General features: G+C 47.0%; 2 protein-coding genes across 2 annotated transcripts in view; both read right to left on the bottom strand.

Moving 5' to 3' along the window:
* Positions 1-484: 484 nt before the first annotated feature.
* SYT5 (synaptotagmin V) lies at positions 485-10,111 on the bottom strand. The gene is made up of 9 exons (XM_006868104.1): positions 10,001-10,111; positions 8,815-8,938; positions 8,144-8,316; positions 5,097-5,216; positions 4,802-4,969; positions 4,130-4,297; positions 3,708-3,825; positions 3,311-3,444; positions 485-729 (listed from the first exon to the last, which is right to left on the bottom strand). The coding sequence occupies exons 2-9, from the start codon at positions 8,891-8,893 to the stop codon at positions 529-531; spliced, it is 1,161 nt and encodes a 386-aa protein (XP_006868166.1). The 5' UTR covers positions 8,894-8,938; positions 10,001-10,111; the 3' UTR covers positions 485-528.
* Positions 10,112-13,121: 3,010 nt separating this feature from the next.
* PTPRH (protein tyrosine phosphatase, receptor type, H) overlaps positions 13,122-20,044 on the bottom strand; it is a 24,843-nt gene continuing 17,920 nt past the window's right edge. The window contains exons 12-16 of the mRNA XM_006868297.1: positions 15,541-15,675; positions 14,668-14,790; positions 14,306-14,466; positions 13,368-13,503; positions 13,122-13,271 (exon numbers count right to left, since the gene is read on the bottom strand). Coding sequence (XP_006868359.1) covers positions 13,122-13,271; positions 13,368-13,503; positions 14,306-14,466; positions 14,668-14,790; positions 15,541-15,675 — 705 coding nt within the window. The remainder of the gene's footprint in view (positions 13,272-13,367; positions 13,504-14,305; positions 14,467-14,667; positions 14,791-15,540; positions 15,676-20,044) is intronic.

Raw genomic sequence — 20,044 nt, 5'->3', positions numbered from 1 at the left:
AGTTAAGGCAACCCGAGAACTTGAATACAGTAGTTTCTGAGATGGGAAGTCCTTTTGCTGCCCCTCTGGGTTCCCAGACCTGGAGATAAGGTTCCCCCAGCCCCTGCCGGCTCCCACCAAGGAACATGGGCCCAGGCCATCGCTGTTGCTGAGTATTTATTTGGACCCAGGAACAGCGCTGGGACCAGACTGGGGACAGGTATGATCTTGTGTAGGAGAAGGGTCCTGCAGTGGTTAAGGGTCATTGATTGTCAAAGCAAGGGGGGCTCGTCCTGGGGCGGAGTGGAGGGAGATCTGACTGCTCCCCTCCCCCTAGGGTCCCTGGGGGCTTCTGGGGGTGTGCATGATGGCGCAATTGGCAAGTTATCATGATGGATATAATCAGGGTGGGGGGAGGATTTAGCCAAGGCAGGAATGGTTCCGAGGGTGGGGAGGGGCGAGGTTAGTGGTAGAGATGGCTTCCAGATGGGACCGGGTTTGGTTTGGACCAGAGTCCAGCTTTGGCTAGGGACTTGGGGGTGGCGACGATCAGGGAGCAGGCGGAGGTCTCACTCTATCAGGGGGCCTCAACGAGTGCCACTGAGCAATGGACCGCCTGGGGTTGGCCAGCATGTCCGCCCAATGACGCAGGCCAGCCCCGCCAGCTGCCGCTCCCACCGCCACCCTTCCGATGGCCTCGTTCTTGCCCAGCTTGTCGTAGTCCAGCACGGTCAGTTCCACCTGTACCTTCTGGGGTGGACATAAAGGAAGAGGGGCGGGAGGGGGAGGCTTAGATATCGTAGCTAAGGATACCCTCTACCTATAAACCAGGATTTTAAGGGACTTTACTAACCGCTCTCAGAAACCCGGAAATCTCTATACAGGGTCACTGTGAGTTGGTATGACTGACTGGTCAACACAACAAACAACAACAAGGCCCTTTGACTGAGGCTAGGAAGCTCTGGACGTGCTGTGGGTTAGGCATTGGGCTGCTAACCTCAAGGTCAGCAGTTCAAACTCACCAGCCTGACCCCTGGGAGAAAGATGAGAATGTCTGTCCCATAAACAAACACAGTCTTAGAAACCCTATACAGGGTTGCTATGGATCAGAATGGAGTCCTGGTGTGACACTATGGGATAATGCACTGGACCACAAAGTTGGTAGTTCAAACTCACCAGTCACTCCTTGGAAACCCTATACAAAGTGGCTGTGAGTCAAAATTGACTAGACAACAGGAAGAAGAGTCAGAACCGACTCCATGGCATTGGGTTTGGGTTTGCCTACGATTAAGAACTGAAAGGTCGGTGGTTCAAACCCACCAGCTGCTCCTCGGAAACCCAATACAGAGTCGATATGAGTCGGAACCGACTGTATGGTACTTAACAACAGTAAGGAGCCTTGGTAGCCCCAGTGGTCTGGTAACTGAAAGGTCGGCCGTTCAGAACCTCCAAGCACTCTATGGGCAAAAGAGGAGGCAGTCTGTTTCTAAAGAGATTTACAGACTCGGAAAGTTAGGGAAGGGCAGCAAGAGCTCTACCCTATCCCATAGGGTGGCTGAGTTGGCTATGACTGGGTTTGGAGCTGGGGATAAGGGAGGTGGGCAGGCAGAAGGTATGGAGAGCCTTATCGTTACAGGGGTCTCTGGTGTCTTTCTTCCCAGAAGCTAGATTCCTAAGGACATATGAGTTCCCTTAGGGAGCCCTTTGGTGCAACTGGTTATGCGCTTGACTGCTAACCTAAAGACTGGCTGTTCAAATCTACCCAGCTGCTCTGAGGGAGAAAGACTTGGTAGTCTGCTTATAGGAAGTTTTCAGCCAAGAAAACCGTATGGGAAAATTTTAAATAGACTGAAAACAACTTGCCTTGCATTTGGGATAAAAAAGGGCAGGTCTACGCAGTAATCTCCGCATAATATAAACCGAAAAGCAAGCTTTATCCTTTGTACCAAGAATAAATTACGTGTACTAATTATTTGTAAGGAGCTCTGGTAGCGTAATTGTTACGAATTGGGCAGCAAACCACAAGGTCAGCAGTTCGAAATGACCAGCTGCTCCGTGGGAGAAAGATGAGGCTTTCTGCTCCCGCAAAGATTTACAGCCTCGGAAACCCTGTACAGGGTCACTGTGCATCAGAACCGACTCCACGGCACAAAACAACAACACTAATTATTTATATTCTGTTCAAATAGTACATTTTCCTTCAATTCCACCCTGTCTCGAATTTACCCTATTACATCATCAGAGTCTTGGTGTGGTGCTATGGGATAAGGACTGGACTGCTAACCACAAGGTTGGCTGTTCAAATCCATCAGCTGCTTTTTGGAAACCATATACAGGGTCACAATGAGTCAGAACCAACCTGACGTCACTTAATCATGACAACGATTGTATTCTCATGTTGATGTGAAAGTTTTCATTTCCAAGATCATAGTTGATTCTTTTCTCTGCCTGTTACCTGTCTCACTTCTCCTTCATTTTGCTTTATAGCATATTCTTGCTAAAAGCAAGTTTTACCTTCATCCATCCCTTGAATGCCTTGAATCTACGTATTTTAAAGGTTTTGCCAAAAAGCGGAGCTCAGAGGGACATGCCACCAAAAAAGAAGAGTTGCAAGTGGAATGTGTCCTTTGGACCTAGGGTCCCCGAATTGAGAAACTCCTAAGACCCTGGGGAGGATTGATGACAAGACACATGAATATCTCCAAGAAACACAGGACCCAAAGCAGCTGAAAGGAGACAAGGATCTTCCTCCTAAAGTGTGAGCCAACTGAAGTAGACAGCCTTCCCCTAGAACTGGGAATGTGAATTTCAGATTCTAACCTCCTGAAGTGTAAGAGAATACATCCCTATTTGTCAAAGTCAGAAATAAATAGATAAAAGGGTTTCCAAAAATAGTCTATAACACAGAATTGTTGGGGTGAACAAACACCCTATGGGTAAGTCCTCCTCTGTTACATGACATTGCTAGGAGTCAGAATCAACAGAATGCCAAGAAAGATTTGCTCCCGTGTTGGGGTGGTGGGGGAGAAGTTAGGAACCTCCTTATGAGATTTGTTTTCTAAGGTGTAAACTTTCCAGTGCACTGGAATGGATAGAGGAACCTAGTCTTAGCCCGGTTCCTAAAGGTTTTCTGGGAGGCCTCTTTGGGGTTCCTAAGGGGGCGGGACATCTTGGTCTTGATTAATCTAAGTTTAAGGCAACCCTGGTCCTCAAAGGAAGAAGATGAAACTGATATCTGGTTTCTGTCGCATTGCTAATGAGTCTCCTTTTCCCACAGTAACGGGGTTTCTAAGGGCTGTAGGGTAGGGATGATGGGCGGGCCTGAGCTCACCTGCACCTGGTCACAAGGCACCTCAAAGCTGAAGGCCTCGTTGTAATAGGGGTTCAGGGTGTTCTTCTTGATGGTGGTTTTCTTCTTCTTCACCTTTTTGTATCCCTGGAGGAGGTGCACTTTGACATACGGATCTGAGGAGCGGAAAGAGTCATCTCACATCTCCCAGGAAGATCCCGATGAGGGTAATGAATGAAAGTACTTTGGACCAACACAGAGACAACCTACACAACTTTATGTTCTCCCTCCCTCCTTGACAAAACTCTCATCTAAATTCTCCCTTGGCAGTGTGGACCCACCAGGGGCATCCTCCCCCTCCCAATATACCTTCGGGACCCGGGAACCTCAGGATCTTAATCAAAGAACCTCCCCCTCCCTTTTCTTGCTTTACACACACCTGACAACCCCCCTACATCCATCTTCTTCAGGTTTTTTGCCTCCAGGACAATGACCGTGAGCTTCCCAGCCGTCGGGACGTAGCGGAGGGAGAAACAAATGTCCCCTAGTTTCTCTTGCTAAACAAAGGAAAAGGACCTCATCACCAGAGCCCCCACTCCATCCTTTCCCCTCCATCCGTCCATCCTTTCCCTCCCCCTTGCCTTGAGACGGAATGGTCCAGGGTTAAGAAGGAAGTGGTACAGTCGAAGGAGGGGCCTGAGCGTTAGCCTACAACAGGGCTCTAGTAGCTTCTGATTGGTCCGGAGGTGGGGTGGGCGGACCTAATGGGGGGGTTGACCAACTGCAGGGCCATGGGAGCTTCTGATTGGTCCGGCGTTGGGATGGGTGGGCCTGGCCTGGGGCGTGGCTGGGCGTGCTCACCTCCTCCCGCGGAGCCGCGTGTAGCTCTCTCCAGGCCAACACTGGCCGCCCCAAATCCACCGTGCTCATGGGGACTCGCACCTCCCCGATGGCATCGTTGCGGGAGAAGCGATCAAAGTCGTACACAGCCATGACCAGCACTCTGCCCCCCAGCTCCACATAGGGGACCTGGGTAAGGGGGTCGCAGGAAGAGGACGAGGGGGCCAAAGAGGGAGAGAGAGGAAGGGGGCACAAGTACTTCAACGTGGAGGCTTGGAGTTGGGCAGCAAGGGTCAGTCAATGGACACCAAGCAGGAAAACCCAGGATGCCACGGGGACAAATCATGGATCCTGAAACTTAAATGGGGTTGCTTAAGGTCCCAGGAAGCCGTCCAGGGTCAATAGAACCCAAATGGGACAGTCCAGGGCCCAGGGAACAACCCAGGGGTCAATGGAATTCAAATAGCATAGCCCAGAGACTTGGGAAACGTTCCGGGGTCAATGGGACAGCTCAGGACCTCAGGGAAATTTTCAAGGGTCCTGGAACCCAAATGAGACATCCAGGGGGTATTGTAACCCAGATAGGACAGTCCTGGGTGCTAAGGAATAGTCCTAAGGCCACTGAAACTCAAATAGGATAGTCCAGGGACTGGATGCAAGCTGCCTAGCACAGGTACTGAGGGCAGAGCTCACCTTGAAGGCAAAGTTCTCCCCGAAGTGTGGGTTCAGCGTCTGTCGATGCACCTTGGTCTCATACCGCCTCCGTTTGTCCGGCAGAAGGTAAACCAACACGTAGGGGTCTGAGGAACCACCCAAGTCCAAGGCAGCCAACCCTTCCGCCTGCAGGATGCCCACCAACAGCTGCAGGAGGTACAGGTACAGTGAGGATGCAACACAAGCTGTAGCTGCCTTTCAAACTTGTCCTCCAGGAAGGACTGGGATCCCCAGGACGCTCTTCTCCAAAGCACCCTTCCTCTACCACACCCACCTGACCACTCTGGAAATCATAATCCAGCGAGTACTGCAACCGTCCTAGTTCGTGCTTCTCTGCCACCTGCTGTCCTAATCCTGGTGGTGCCGGTTCTAGCTCCTCCACTTCTGGCTGCACCTTAGGAACCCAGGGGCAAAGGCAGGTGAAGTCTTCCCCTGTTGGGGCATCCTCCAAACCCAGAAGCCAAAAAAAACCACAACAGATCTTTGGGACCATATCAGATTGATTAATGATGTCTTGCACAGGTAGTCAATAGATGTGGTGATCTGGTGATACATGTGCTATGTTGATGTTTGATTAGTGATGTCTGCTGTGGAAAGGACAAGGGGGCGGTGATATATGTGCTATGTGATGTTTGATTAGTGATGTCTGTCAGGAGAAGGGACTAGATGAGGTGACACATGTGTATTTTTTGGTGTTTCATTAGTGATGTCTGCTTCAGGCAGGGGATAGGTGAGTGGTGATATGTGCCGTGTTTTTGTCATTCCTAGACTAGAACAATAGCACTGATTGTGTCCTTATCACCCACAGGAAGGATGCAAAAGTTTTACTTACACATGCCAATGGAGGCATTGGGGTGGTTGCCTACAATGCTGTGTTGGTTCTTGTGTTTAGTGTGCACTTGCCATATTAAAACAAGAATAACAAAATCAGAAGGCTTCTCCTTAACCTAGGGCAGTATTTCTCAAATTTAATTGTGAATCGGAATGCTCCTGAGTAGTGTGGTACAATGTAGATTCCTCGGGTCACCCCCCCCCCCTTAAATATTTTGATTCAGTAGGTTGGGTGCAGGGTCCAGAATTGGCATTTCATCACGTTCTCCAGATGGGTCTGGTGCAAATAGTCATTGAACATAGAGGCTGGATACCAGAACACTACTAATAAAAAAAGCAATTTTTTGTGACGGAAGGGGGCTGGAAACACTAGTGGTGACCATAGGCTTGAGGCTCAGAGAGGGTCAGTACATTTCTCAAGTCACATAGCTGGGAACTTGTTCCTCTGGATTAGAAACCAGGACTGTCTAAGTCACATTGCTTAGATCCTCGAACCTGTAACCTTTTATTTTCTACTCTAATGGCTGCACCAATCTCCTCCATATCTGTCCTCCACGTGGGTTCCAGAGAGGGCTCCATGTTTCTATCCTGCTCAAAACTCCCCCATGGCTCCCAAATGCCTTCTTTATGTAGACACTGCTGATTTCTCCAGATTCTTCATTCTAGAACATAGTGTATTATGTTGTTGCTGTTACGTGCCATTGAGTTAGTTCTGACTCATAGTGACCCTGGACAGGATTTCTGGGGAGCAGCTGGTGGGTTTGACTGTCCGACCTTGTAGTTCACAGTCCAGTGCTGATCCTACAGGAATTGACTCGACAGCACTTAACAACATCTTTATGGGAGCAGATCACAGGTCTTAGTGGGTTCTCTTTTGGTGAGCATCCCAGGGCTTAACCATTGCACTGCCAGGACTCTGCTATGATTTTATGTGTGTGTGTGTGTGAAGCACAAGGCCAGCTGTTTGAGCCCACCAGCTGCTCTGGAGGAAACATCCCAATGCATAACCCACCATGCCACCAGGGCGCTCTCCCTCTCTCTCTTTCTGTCTCTCTCTCTCTATATATATATATCTGGTAGCATAGTGGTTACGAATCGGGCTGCCAGCCGCAAGGTCAGCAGTTCGAAACCACCAGCGGTTCTGTGGGAGAAAGATGAGGCTTTCTGCTCCTGTAAAGATTTACAGCCTCGGAAACCCTGTGTAGGGTTGCTATGAGTCGGAACCGACTCCACGGCACATAACAACAACAAATATATATACATATATTTCAAAGAGTTCATGGAAAAGCTCAATAACTTTTCATTATAGTTTTCCATGAATGAAAACTGTATATAAAGCATGCTTGTATATGAATATATGCATATATACACATCTCACACATATATACAGTATGTTATAATATAATCACAGCCAGCTATATTCTGAAAAATAACTCAGTATTCTCCAAATATTCCTCAGAGTCTGGATTCCCGTTCTCAGCACAGGCTTTTCTTCAGCCTCAAAATGTCCTGTGTCCCTCTTTGTTCCCCGGTCCCAGAACAGAAGTCATCTCCTCCAGAAAGTCTTCTCTGACCCTGCAGGCTGTTAGGTGCTCTCCTGTGCTCCCATCATGCCCTGTAATGTCTCTAACATGGTACAGGTCACCCCGCACTCTGAACTTCTAGGCTGTGTCTGACTCACCCAGTAGACTGGAAGTTTCTTAAGGACAAGCATCAAGGTTCGATCCATCTCCAGGTCCCCAGAGTCCAGTCAGCGATGGACTTACACAATAGATACAACACTAGACTTAAACATACTAGCAATCGTGAAGCTAGCACAGAACTGGGGAACATTTTGTTCTGTTCCGGGCTTCAAACCAGTTCAAACCAGTAACTGCTGTGGTAAGCAAGGGCCACGCATGTTACATAGCAACCAGGTTTGTTGCTCATAGCTGCTCCTTGGAAAACTTATACAGGGTCGCTATGAGTTGGAACCAACTCAGTGGCAGCTAATAACAAGAAATAAACAGCTGTGCCCTGCTCAAAGATGGCCGCCGATCATAACGGCAAAAAAGGCCCTGCCACGGTCCTTCCTCCAGAAAGTTTCCAGAGCCTGATGCAGAAGATTGGATTATTGATAGAATGTACTAGAATAGATACGTGATGTTTCATTATGCGATTGCAATCTGCGAGATGTAACAAAATGCATATGAATTGTTGAACGGAGAAGGATCTGCTCTTCACCCAATTCCTTATAAAAAGTTAAAAACGGTACAAAAGAAGACGCCAAAGGCAACAGATTTGGCTGCTGCAACGTGAGTGTGGCTCTGGTGTACCACATCAATTACTGAACTGTTTTGAGCTGGCTCAGGGTCCTGGTTCTGTTATAATCAGGCATTTATTCATATGAGCTGACTTGATGTCAGCTGACAATAAAGCACTGGAGGGCAGGGGCTGGAATTGGACTCTCCGTTGAGAGGAGCAGGGGTGCTGGGCTGGGTCTAGCCACACCTTGTCTATATAACTCCGGCCCAGCTCCTTCACTTCCTGCAGGTGGACCTGGGCTTGGGCCTGGTTCTTCTTGCCCATCCGCCTCCGGCAACGCTTCCCGCAGAGACAATAGCAGCAGCTGAAGACGAAGAGGCCTGAGACCAGTATGATTGTGGCCAGGGCCCAGGGGGGCACTGCAGAGAAGGAGGCAAAATGCACTGAGGATTGCATGCAGAATCGGAAATCCTGCCCCGTGTTTTCCCTCCAGCCATTTCCAATCCCGTATTTTCCTTCCAACCGATCTCAGCTACAAAGTAAATTGAAGTCCTAATCCAAGTTGACACCATTTGTATTTTCTTTCCTTTTAGTTCCATCTACCCCTTCACTCCCATTCTCATTTATGGTCAACCCCTATTATTTTAGAAGAGGCTCTACCCCTCCCAGCACTTCCGTTTCCCCAACTGTAAAGAAAAGGGTTTCTCCAATTCAAGATTCCATTCCATTCCATTCCACATGCTGTGATCCGATTCTGGTTTTTCTTGCAAACTTGTTCCTGTTCCCCCTTTCTGTCAGATTCCAGTCCAGGAATCCGATGTATAATCCCAACCGGATTTCCCTTCCCTCCAATCGGACTATACGCGTTCGAATCCCACCCCTGCGAATCCTGGCCAGGCTTTTTATCCCGCTCTTACCAGGGCCATGACCGATGCGGCTGGAATCAGGAGGGGCGTCAGGAGAAGGAGGCCCCGGGGTTGGGGGCTCCGGGAACATGGCGACTGCGTTTCACGGTCCTTTCTGGGGAGGCATTCAGGAGCCCTAGTCCCCCAACTCCCAGCCCAGACATCCATTGAATCTTCTGAACAAAGAACTACAACTCCCATAGGTCCCCGTAGACAGTCGGCTGCGTACAGACTGGCTATCGGCGCGGGGCATATTGGAAGTTGTAGTTCCAGCCTCTCCGCGGCGGAGAGCAGGCGCTAGGAGCTGGTGTTCCAAGATCTAGTTTCATACCAAGGGATGCCTCCTCCCTTCAAGGCACCCCCGAAATCCTGTTGGCTTCTGTCCCTCCCCAGCAGGGCTTGAGCCCGAAGTCGAAGGCGAGCGTGGGAACCAGCGCACCAGGTTGCCCAGAGCGATGGCTCCGCTTGGGCGGGACGGGAATCACCTCCAGTTGCCCTGGCAACGGCCTGTTGCCACGACAACGGGCGGGGTTTACGCACAGAAGTGAAGCCCGGGCGGGGCAGTGCCCTCTGGGCCCGGTGTGGCCTGGTACCCAGACACCAGGATCAGAGAGTGGGAAGGGATGGGCAATCCGTGGTTCATAAAGCTCTCTGACCTATTCCCACATCTGGCTCGTCCCTCCACATCTGGCCTTGGCAGCTGACACTCAGGATTCCTTCCTCGATCTCTCTTGAGAGAGAAGGGGTGGGGGCTGCCCTGGTGCCTCCGCTGGACCCCCACACCCGTCTGGGCCTGTTCGTCTCTTCCGTGAACCCCAATATTTGTCTTCACACCTGTTCTGGACCTATTTGATCTCCCCTTCTCACTCTCGACTCCAATAGATACCTCTTCCTGTATGTCTGTGTGTCTGTCTCCATCTGTCTCTTGCCGCACCCCCACCCCCTAGCCCCGCTGCGTCTCTCTAGTCCTCTGCCTGGGGTTGGGTCTGGCTCCCAGGGCTTTCCCGCTAGCCCACGTCTTATGTCTGGCTCCACACCTATTTTCTTTCTGAATCCCAATCTCCCCGTTTTAAGCTTCAACCTTCCAGTTCATCTCTTGGTCCCTCCCAGTGCATTTTCTTTTCTCCCCCACCCCGGGGGGTCCTCCAGGGATAGGAATGAGGGTGGGGCTCAGGGAGGGGGTCCCAGCGGCTCCTACCTGCTCGGCGATTGCACCGGTCCCTCCCAGGAGACTCAGAGGCGCCAGCCCCGCCCGGACCCCGCCCCCGCACGCGAGCGAAAGGCGCTGTCCTCGGTGCTGAGCGCAGCTGAGCGGAGCTGCCGTGTGGGTGCGGTGTGTGTCTGTATATGCGCTTATGTGTGCGCGCGCGTCTGTGAGCGTGTGTCTATGCGCGTGTGTGCGTGCGCGCCTGTGTGTGTGTGTGTGTGTGTGTGCTTGCGCGCACGTGTATTCGTGTTCTCTTCAGGTAGGTGGAGAGACCTGCCTCTTGTCCTTCCCTGAATCAGAAACCGCACGAGGAACGGGAGACCCCTATAGAGACCCAAGCATCCAGATACACAAGCACCACGATACCTGGCGGAAAAAATCCAGGAAACCCAGGTATCCAGATACCCAGATACACTAGATACGGGAGACATGGCATGAAACGTTGCACTATATTGGCCCCAGTCACACAAGTTTCTCTAATGCCTGCCCCACTGTGTCCACTCTTATCAGACTTTGGACACGGGAATCTGGACCCCTAGACTTCTTTGAGACACTCAGCCAATGCAAACCTACATTTCCAGGTACAAGAATTTGGTTGCGCAGCAGGAAGCACTGGACGAATCAACGGAAATGCCAAAGATTGTCGTTACGTGCCATGGAATTCATGACAGAATGAATCAATCCCCGGTCCTGTCCTGCCCAGTCCACCTCACTGAGGGTCATTTTAATTTTCACTGACCCTTGACTTTACTTGTAAAGATTGTTGTTGTTATGAAGTGCCGTTGAGTCGGTTCCGACCCATAGCGTCCCTTTGTAGGGTTTCCGAGGAGCAGCTGGTGAGCTTGAACTGCCAACTTGCAGTTCAAACGGCTTTGCAGTCTGACGCATTAACCCACAGCGCCACAGCAGGACTTGTAAAGATTCCAACCTAGAAAATCCTATGAAGGCAGTTGTTTACATGAGGTACTTTCTGTTTGAGTCAAAAATGGACTTGAGAACAAAATTTAAAGTTACAAAAAAGAAAAAAGAAAAAAAAAAGACCAGCTTATTGGTCCAAAAGAGACTAAAGAATCCTAAGATCTTGGTCCTCAACAATCCTTCAGGTCTGAAAAAAAGCTCACCCTCATGGATCAATTTTCAACCAAACAGTAAATAGGAACATAGGGAGGACAACACTGGTAAGGTGTGCTCATCGTGAAATGGTCAATCGTTCAAAATCAAAAAGGCAACATTTACCTAAGGACAAAGTTGAGAAGGAACAGGAAAGAGGGTGGAATGGAAGTGGGAAGCACGGGGAGAAAGTAGGCTAACTGTTGTTTCAGGGAGGGGATTGCAATCCTTGAAGTGAAATAACGTGTGACCGGTAATCTTGTCTGTAAACCTTCACTCGCTTGATTCACAATTTAAAAAAATTTTTAAAAGAAAGAAAAGTGACTTTACAGCACCTAACAATATCAACAATATATTCCTTCTTGGGTGGTGTCAAAGGTCAATACACTAAGCTGCTAATCAAAAAATTGGAGGTTCAAGTCCACCGAGAAACACACTGGAAGAAAACACACTGGGATCTACTTCCAAAAAGTCAGTCATCAAAAACTTAGAGAGTACAGTTCTCCTCTGACACCCATGGGTCGCCACGAATCATAGTCTGTTCGATGACAGCTGGTAGACTATTCCTTATGGCATTTCCTCTGTACCTAGACATCAGGAATCCCACTGCTACACACACACACACACACCACCCCATATTATATCCAAACCCAAAAAGCCATCAGGTCAACTGGTGTTGAGGATAACAGTGATTTAATAAATTATGAGATAGAAGAAAAACTTTATACAGGCAGTGGGGTGCAGAGGGAACTCAAGTGGAGGGAATCACTTCTATCCCTGATGGTAGACTGATTTAGTGTCTAAGGAAAGGCTGAGTAGGATCCTGTCTGGGCTCTAATTCTCAAGGATTCCTGGTAATGCAGTGTTTAAGAGCTCAGCTGTAATGGAAGGGTTAATGGCTCAAAACCGCTAACTGCTTCACAGAAGAACGAAGTAGCAATCTGCTTCTGTAAAGTTTGCAGGCCTGGAAACCCCGTAGGGTCTACTCTGTTACACAGGGTTGCTATGTGTTTGTCTTGGTTATCTAGTGCTGCTATAACAGAAATACCCCATGTGGGTGGCTGTAATGAACAGAAATTCATTTTTAGAAAGCTGGAAGTCCAAATTTAGGCTGCTGACTCTAGGGGAAAGCTTTGTCTCTCTGTCAACTTTGGGAAAAGAGCCTTGTCTTTTCAGTTTCTGCTTCCTGGCTCCTTTGGAGATCTCCACGTGTCTTGGCATCTTTCTTACCTCATCTCTGCTTGTTTAATTTCTTTTATATCTCAAAAGAGATTGACTCAAGATACCTCCTACGTTCATCCTGTCTCCTTAACAGAACAAAGACTGCCCTCGCCCAAATGGGATTTGTATCATAGGCAGAGAGGTTCGGATTTATAGTGCACAACACTCTGAGGAGAACATTATTTGAACAGAATTGATTCCACAGTAATGGGTTTGGGAATTCCCTCCTTCCCGTTCAAGTTCCAACTCATAGCAGCCCTCTGAACAACAGAATGGAATCCTGTCCAATTTTGGTCAGCCTTCAAGGTCATGGTTGTGTTTGAACACACTGTTGCACCCGATTGTGTTAGTCTATCTTCACTGAGGGTCTTTCTCTTTCTGATGACCCTCTACTTTACCAAGCATGATGTCCTTCTCCAGGTTTGGGATTTCCTTCCTACCTAGAAGCCAGGAATCCAGGTTCCAGACAACATCCTGGAGACCCAGACCCCCAGTCTCCTTCCTTAAGGAACTAGGAAATCCAAGTTTTCACCCTTCCCTTGCTTCAGGGAAGCAGGAATCCAAATTCCTAGCCCCTACCTCCCACAGGACTTGGGAGTTCAAGCCAACCAGACCCCTCTTCCTCAAGGAAATGGGAGTGTGTGTTGCCACCCCTTCCTCCTGCCGGACCCAGGAGTCTGGGATGCCAGCCCTCTGCTCTCCCAGGGACCCAGGAATCTGAACTCAAGAAATGATGGAGAGTTGAATCAGGCTGGACTGGTTTCTCAAGTACTCAGGCAGCCTAGGCCGCCCATTTCTGGTCCTGGATTTCAGCCACATTCTCATAGAGTATATTCTTAACATTCTCATACATGACCTCCTTCTCCACTGAGGCTGGGGGAGACTGTTGCAAGAACCGAAGGATGCACTGGTGTAGGAACACATACTGGGCCTAGGGAGAGGGTACAGGGAGTGAGGAATGACCAGCTTTCCTCCAGGCCTTCCACACCCTTCTCCCCTCTATGTCCAAACCCCAAAATACCATTACCTCAGTTTGAACCATCAAGGGTCGGCTTCCTCTCATTTTTCTCACAAAGCTGAAAGGCCCCACTAGACCATCACGCATCAGCTGCCGGAGCAGGACATCCAGGGCAATGAGGGTACCAGTGCGTCCCACGCCAGCGCTAGGCAGGGACAGAGAAGTGGTCAGACCAGAGAAGGGAATGTTACATCATACATTGAACTGTGTCCCCCCAAAATATATATATAGAAATCCCATAGGGTCACCATGAGTTAAGGACAGTTAACAACATCCCAATGGGATGTCCCTTGATGGAATAAATGGTTAACACACTTGGCTGATAACAAAAAGGCTGGTGGTTTCAATCCACCCAAAGTTAACCTCAGAAGAAAGGTCTGGAAATATACTCCCCAAAACTCAGCCGTTGAAACTCCTCTGACGCACAGTCTACTCTGACACACATGGGGTTACCATGAGTTAGAGTTGACCTGACAGTAACCAGTAAAATGCCCTGTACCGGTGAACATGACCTTGTTTGGAAATAGGGTGTTTGAAGATGTTATCAGTTAACATGACTTATTTCACTCAGCATGCTCTTTTCAAGGTTCATCCATGTTGTATCAGGACTACCTTAATGGATGAACATTACACTGTGTGTACATAGCACATTTAGTTTAGCATTCATCTGTTGGTGGCTCTTGTGGCTAGTGTTGCAATAGGGAACCTGAATTTGCCTGTGTCTGCCTGCATTCCTGCTTTCAATTCTTTGGTGTATATGCCTAGGAGTTGGATTGCTGGATATTATCATAATTCTATGTTTAACTTTCTAATCATTGCTTTCTTCTTAACCTGATGTAATGTCCCTTAACCTCTGGCCTCCTCTTCCTCCTTCTCTTTGACCTCATCCACAATTTGTGATGACCCAGGTAACACCAAAGGGGGAGGGGTCCATGACAGGTCCTCACCTGCAGTGTACAATGGGTGGCCCTCCTTCCATATTCTGGTCCAGCCACTTCCGAAGAACCTTCCAGAAGGCCAGCAAGGGGTCTGGGGAGTGGGGGACGCCATGATCAGGCCAAGCCAGGAAGTGGAATTGACGTACAGATAGAGTCTTCTGCTCTTCCATCTAGAAGAAGGGCAGGTTGGAGAAGCCGGGAGTTCATAGGCTCAGGAGACTTGGAGTGGGTCTGCATGCATGGTTTCTGTGACTTGTGGGGGAAATGCTTGGGGGAGTGAGCAGTCAGTGAGCCCTTATGGAGAATCCTGGGTTGAGGGAGAAGCTTGGGATGCCTTGGAGAACAGCATGGGCAGTCAGGAGAGAGCTTACATGGAAGAGCTTTAGGTCCCGAATAGTCCAGTCCTCTGTCACCTCCTCCTCCACCAACGTCACCTGCAGTTGCCCATGGGTACAGGTCTGAGAATCCAGAGGCCAATAATGTTCACACTTCACCTGGTGGGGGGCATAGGAAGTGGGAGTGTCAGACATCAAGAGGCCCTCATACACATCTTATGCTGTTACCACGTGCCCATTTTACAGATAAGATGATGCAAGCTGAGGGAGGCAAAGTGATGTAGCCTAGGTCACTGTGACTCTTGTGTAAAAAAAGGACCACTTGCCCATGATCCCCGGGGGCCACCAGACAGGCATTCATCACAGCCAAGAGGAGTCTTCTTTCCTGTTATGGATTGTGTCAACTTGGAGAGGCCGTAATTCTCAGTATTATGTAGTTATCCTGCATTGTGTGATCTGATGTCATTATCCTATATGTCATAAATCCTCACTTGTGTGATGCCGATGAGGCAGGAGGAGAGGCAGCTATGTTAATGAGGTAGGGCGCAATCTACAGGACTAGGCTGTATCTTCAGTTAATCTCTTTTGAGATATAGAAGAGATTAAACAAGTGAGCACAGATAGAAAAACTTGCAGTATCACCAAGAAAATAAGAGCACATTCTTTGGATCCAGGGACACTGTGCTGTGAACCTCCTAGACCCAGAAGAATACTGATGTTAAGACACATGGTGATCTCCAAGCAACACCAGGCCCACAGATCCTGAAAGGAAGACTTACCCCAGAGTCGACAAAGATAGAATGCCTTCTCCTAGAGCGGGCATCCTGAATTTGGACTTCTAGACACCTAAGCTTGTGGTATTTCTCTCATAGAAGCAGTAGGTAAACTAAGAAATAGATCCACTCTCACCCGACCAGACTCCACGCAGTTGGTCAGCATGACCAGGGTGTGGCTCTGTTGCTCCCACACCAGGCGCCAGAAGTCACCTATTGTCTGAGGCAGGGGGCCCTGCGCTGCGATGAATTCCTGGGAGTTCCAGAGACCCTGATGGAAGAAAGCAGGCATGTCAGGGAGACTTCGGATGGATGGATTCCTGGGGCACTTATTTTTGAAGACTTCCTCAACACCCATGATAGTTAATTACATGTGTCAACTTGGCTAAGCCCTGATTCTCAGGGGTTTGTCAGACACTGGATTGGTTGCAGTTCCAATCTGTGTAACGTAACATAATATAAGGTATTGTTATCACCTTCCCATGATGTGATCTAAGATCTAAGGTGATCAATCCATCAGTTCAAAGGGGAGGAAGTGTCCTTGGAGGTGCAGTCTGCCTCCATTATATAAAGGGATATTCTGGCAAATATTTCTCTCTTCCTCTCTTCCCTCTTCCCTTCTACCGTCCCCTCCTCCTCTCCCTCCACTTTCTCTCCCTCTCTCCCCTGAACTCTCCTCATCACTTGGCCTACAGATTTTAGGATACAAGTCTGAGGAGGTCTTCCGCCTGCTATCTGACCTTGTGTGTGTGTGTGTGTGTGTGTGTGTGTGTGTGAGCCATTTCCTTGAAGTAAATCTCTCTCGCCATCTATCTATCCATCCATCAATCTACCTATCTACCTATGTAATACATCTCTGTTTATCTATCCATCTATCTACCTATTGATCATATCTATCACTGATCTATCTTTCCATTTATCCATCCATCTATCTACCCACTATCCATTCATCCATCTGTTCATCTACCTGTCAATCATACCTACCTACCTATTGATCACCTATCTATGCATCTATCATATCTATGCATCCATCTACTTATCTGCTTACCTATTTATCTGTTAGTCTATTTGTTCATCCATCCACCTATCTACCTATGAAATATGAGATCTATCTATTACCTAGCTATCCATCTATCATATCTATTTATCTATCAATTCTTCTACTTATCATATCTATTTATCTATCTGTCCATGCATCCATCCATCTACCTGTCCAGCTACCCATCACACCTATCTACCCATCAATATACTTGTCTATCATGTCTATCATCTACTTATCCATCTATCATATCTACCTTTCTATCTATATATCTATCCATCCATTCATCCATCTACCTATCATATCTCTCTATGTATCGCCCTTATTTATCCCTCTATTATATCTATCATATCATTTGTATCCATCCATCCATCCATCTACCTACCTATCTTATCTATCTTAATACTCTTCTCCACCACTTTCCTGTCAGTTTGTCACTTTATGGTGGCTTGCATGTTGCTGTGATGCTGGAAATTATCCCACCAGTATTTTGAATACCAGAAGAGTACTCCCATGTTGGACAGGTTTCAGATGAATACAGACTAGGAATAAGGAGACATGGACTTCTTCTGAATGTATAGCCACTGAAAACCTTATGAATAGCAATGGAACACTGTCAGATAGCACCAGAATGATGAAGACCACCAGGACGTTGTCAGCTACAGTGCCAGAAAATAAGCCTCTCAATTTGGAAGGTACTCAAAATGCAACCGAAGAAGAGCTGCCGCTTCAAAGTAGAGTTGACAATGATGACACGAATGGGGTTATGTTTTGGGGAACTTCATTTATTGGTGGGGCACAATTCAAAATAGGAAAAGCAGCTGCAAACATCTATCGATAATTGGAACTTGGGATGTATGAAGTAAGAATCTAGGAAATTTGGAAGTTGTCAAAAATGAAATGGAACAAACCAATATCAATATCTGTGGCATTAGTGAGCTGAAATGGAGACTGGGATTGGCCATTTTTAATCTGATAATCATATGATTTGCTATGCCGGGAATGACAAATTTAAGAGGAATGGCATAACATTCATCATCAGAACATTGCAGTATCTGTCTTGAAGCATGATGCAATCTGTGATAGGATAATAGCCATATACCCTAGGAAGACCAGTTACTAGGATTGTTGTTCAAATTTACCCATCACCCAGTAAAGCCAGTGATGATGAAACTGGAGAACTCTACCAACTTCTTCTAAGGAGCTCTGGTAGCGTAGTGGTTACGAATCGGGCTGCGAACCTTAAGGTCAGCGGTTCGAAACTACCAGCCGCTCTGCGGGAGAAAGATGAGGCTTTCTACTCCCGTAAAGATTTACACCCTCGGAAACCCTGTACAGGGTCTCTATGGGTCGGACCCGACTCGATGGCACTCAACAACAACAACAACAACAACTTCTTCAGTCTCAAATGGATCAAACATGCACTCAACATGTATTGATAATTGGAGGGGATTGTAACCATGGCAATGAAATGATATATGATAGGATGAATGTAAAGCTAATGTTCTCCCATGTAAATTATCACATAATAAACAATAAAACATTTAAAAAAAAGATGTATTGATAATTACTGGTGATTGAAATGCAAAGGGTGGGAACAACCAGGAAGAATCATTAGTTGGAAAATATGGCCTTGGTGATAGAAATGATGCTGGAGATCGCTTGATAGAGTTTTGCAAGATCAATGACTTGTGCATTGAAAATACTTTTTAAAAACAACATAAAGATGACTATACACATGGACCAGATGGAATACACAGAAATCAAACTGACTACATCTGTGGGAAGAGACGGTGGAAAAGCTCCATATTATCCAAAACAAGGCCAGGGGCTGACTGTGGAGGAGACCATCAGTTGCTCCTATGCAAGTTCAAGCTGAAGCTGAGAAAAATTCAAACAAGTCCACAAGAGTCAAAAATTGACCTTGAACATATCCCACCTGAATTTAGAGATCATCTCAAGAGATCAAATTTGATGCATTAGACATTAATGACCAAAGAGGTATGTATTAACATCAAGAACATCAAAAAGAAGAAAGCTAATTGTTGTTAAGAAGACACGAAAGTAGACTAAGAACCAAAATGGATGTCAGAAGAGACCCTGAAACTTGTACTCCAACATAGAGACGCCAAAGCAAACGAAATAAATGAAGAAGTAAAAGATCTGAACAGAAAATTTCAAAGGGAAGCCCAAGAGAAGACAAAGTCAAGTATAATCAGAAAGGCAAAGACCTGAAGTTAGAAAACCAAAAACACATTCAGCATTTCTCAAGCAGAAAGAACTGAAGAAAAAATTAAAACCTTGACTTGTAATATTGAAGCGTTCTATAGGCAAAATACTGAACGATGTAGAAAGGATCAAAGAGGACTGTACCAAAATGAAATGGCCGATGTTCAACCATTTCAAGAGGTAGTATATGATCAAGAACCAATGATACAGAAGAAGTCCAAGGTGTGTTGAAGGCATTGGCAAAGAACAAGAAACCGGGAATTGGTGGACTACAAATTAAAAATATTCAACAAACTCACATAGCAAAGAAGGCTCTCACTCATCTATGCCAAGAAATTTGGAAGACAACTACCTGGCCAACTGATTGGAAGAGATCCATATTTGTGCCCCTTCCATTGAGAGGTGATATCATTAATATCACACGCAAGTAAAATTTTCCTAAAGATAATTTTTAAATGGCTGCCACAGTACAATGACAGGGACCTGCCTGAGGTTCAAGCCGTATTCAGATGAGAAGGTGGAGTGATGGATATCACTGTTGACGTCAGTTGGATCTTGACCAAAGAATGCCAGAAAGATGTTTGCCTTTGCTTTATTAACTATGCAAAGGTTTTCCACTGTGTGAATCTTGACAAGCTATGGATAACATTGCGAAGAATGAGTATTGTTGTTGTTAAGTGTCGTCAAGTCAGTTCCACCCCACAGTGGCCCTGTATAAGGTTTCCGAGGAGTGACTGGTGAGGTTGAACTGCTGACCTTGCAGTTCAAACCAACTTTACAGTCCCGTGCATTAACTCACAGCACCACACCAGGACATTTATTTGTGCTCATGAGGAAACTGTACATAGACCAAGAGGCAGCTGTTCGAACAGACCAAGGGAACACTGAATGGTTTAAAATTAGAGAAGGTGTGCGTCAGAGTTGTATTCTTTCACCATAGTTATTCAATTTGTATGCAGATCAAATAATCTTAGAAGTTGGATTATATGAAGCAGAGTATGGCATCAGGATTGGAGGGAGACTCATTAACAACCTATGTGATATGCAGATGCTTCCTGAAAGTGAAGAGGACTTAAAATATTTGCTGATGAAGATGAAAGACCATGCTCTTTGGTATGGGATGCACCTCATTTTGTAAAGAAAATAAAAATCCTTTTAACTGGACCAATATATAACATTAAGATAAAATGGAGAAGAGATTGAACTTGTCAGTGTTTCATTCTGTTGTGGATAAGGTTGCTATGAGTCTGAACCAACTTGATGGCACCTAACAATAATATCTATCTTTCCATCCATCCATCTACCTGCCTATCTATCTATCATATCTTTCTATCTATCACCTATCTATCCATCATATCTCTATCTATCTATC

This window comes from Chrysochloris asiatica, unplaced genomic scaffold (assembly GCF_000296735.1).
Source record: "Chrysochloris asiatica unplaced genomic scaffold, ChrAsi1.0 scaffold00116, whole genome shotgun sequence".
NCBI classification, from domain to species: domain Eukaryota; kingdom Metazoa; phylum Chordata; class Mammalia; order Afrosoricida; family Chrysochloridae; genus Chrysochloris; species Chrysochloris asiatica.
This window is presented reverse-complemented; position numbering and strand designations above follow the sequence as displayed.

Excerpts from the sequence above, each read along its gene's own strand:
- SYT5 (XM_006868104.1), bottom strand. The coding sequence starts at position 8,893 with ATGTTCCCGGAGCCCCCAACCCCGGGGCCTCCTTCTCCTGACGCCCCT. Across the intron at positions 5,217-8,143 it reads GCCGGAGTTATATAGACAAG|GTGCAGCCAGAAGTGGAGGA; the intron begins GTGTGGCTAGAC and ends TGGGTTCCTAAG. Across the intron at positions 3,826-4,129 it reads ACGCGGCTCCGCGGGAGGAG|CAAGAGAAACTAGGGGACAT; the intron begins GTGAGCACGCCC and ends TCCTTTGTTTAG.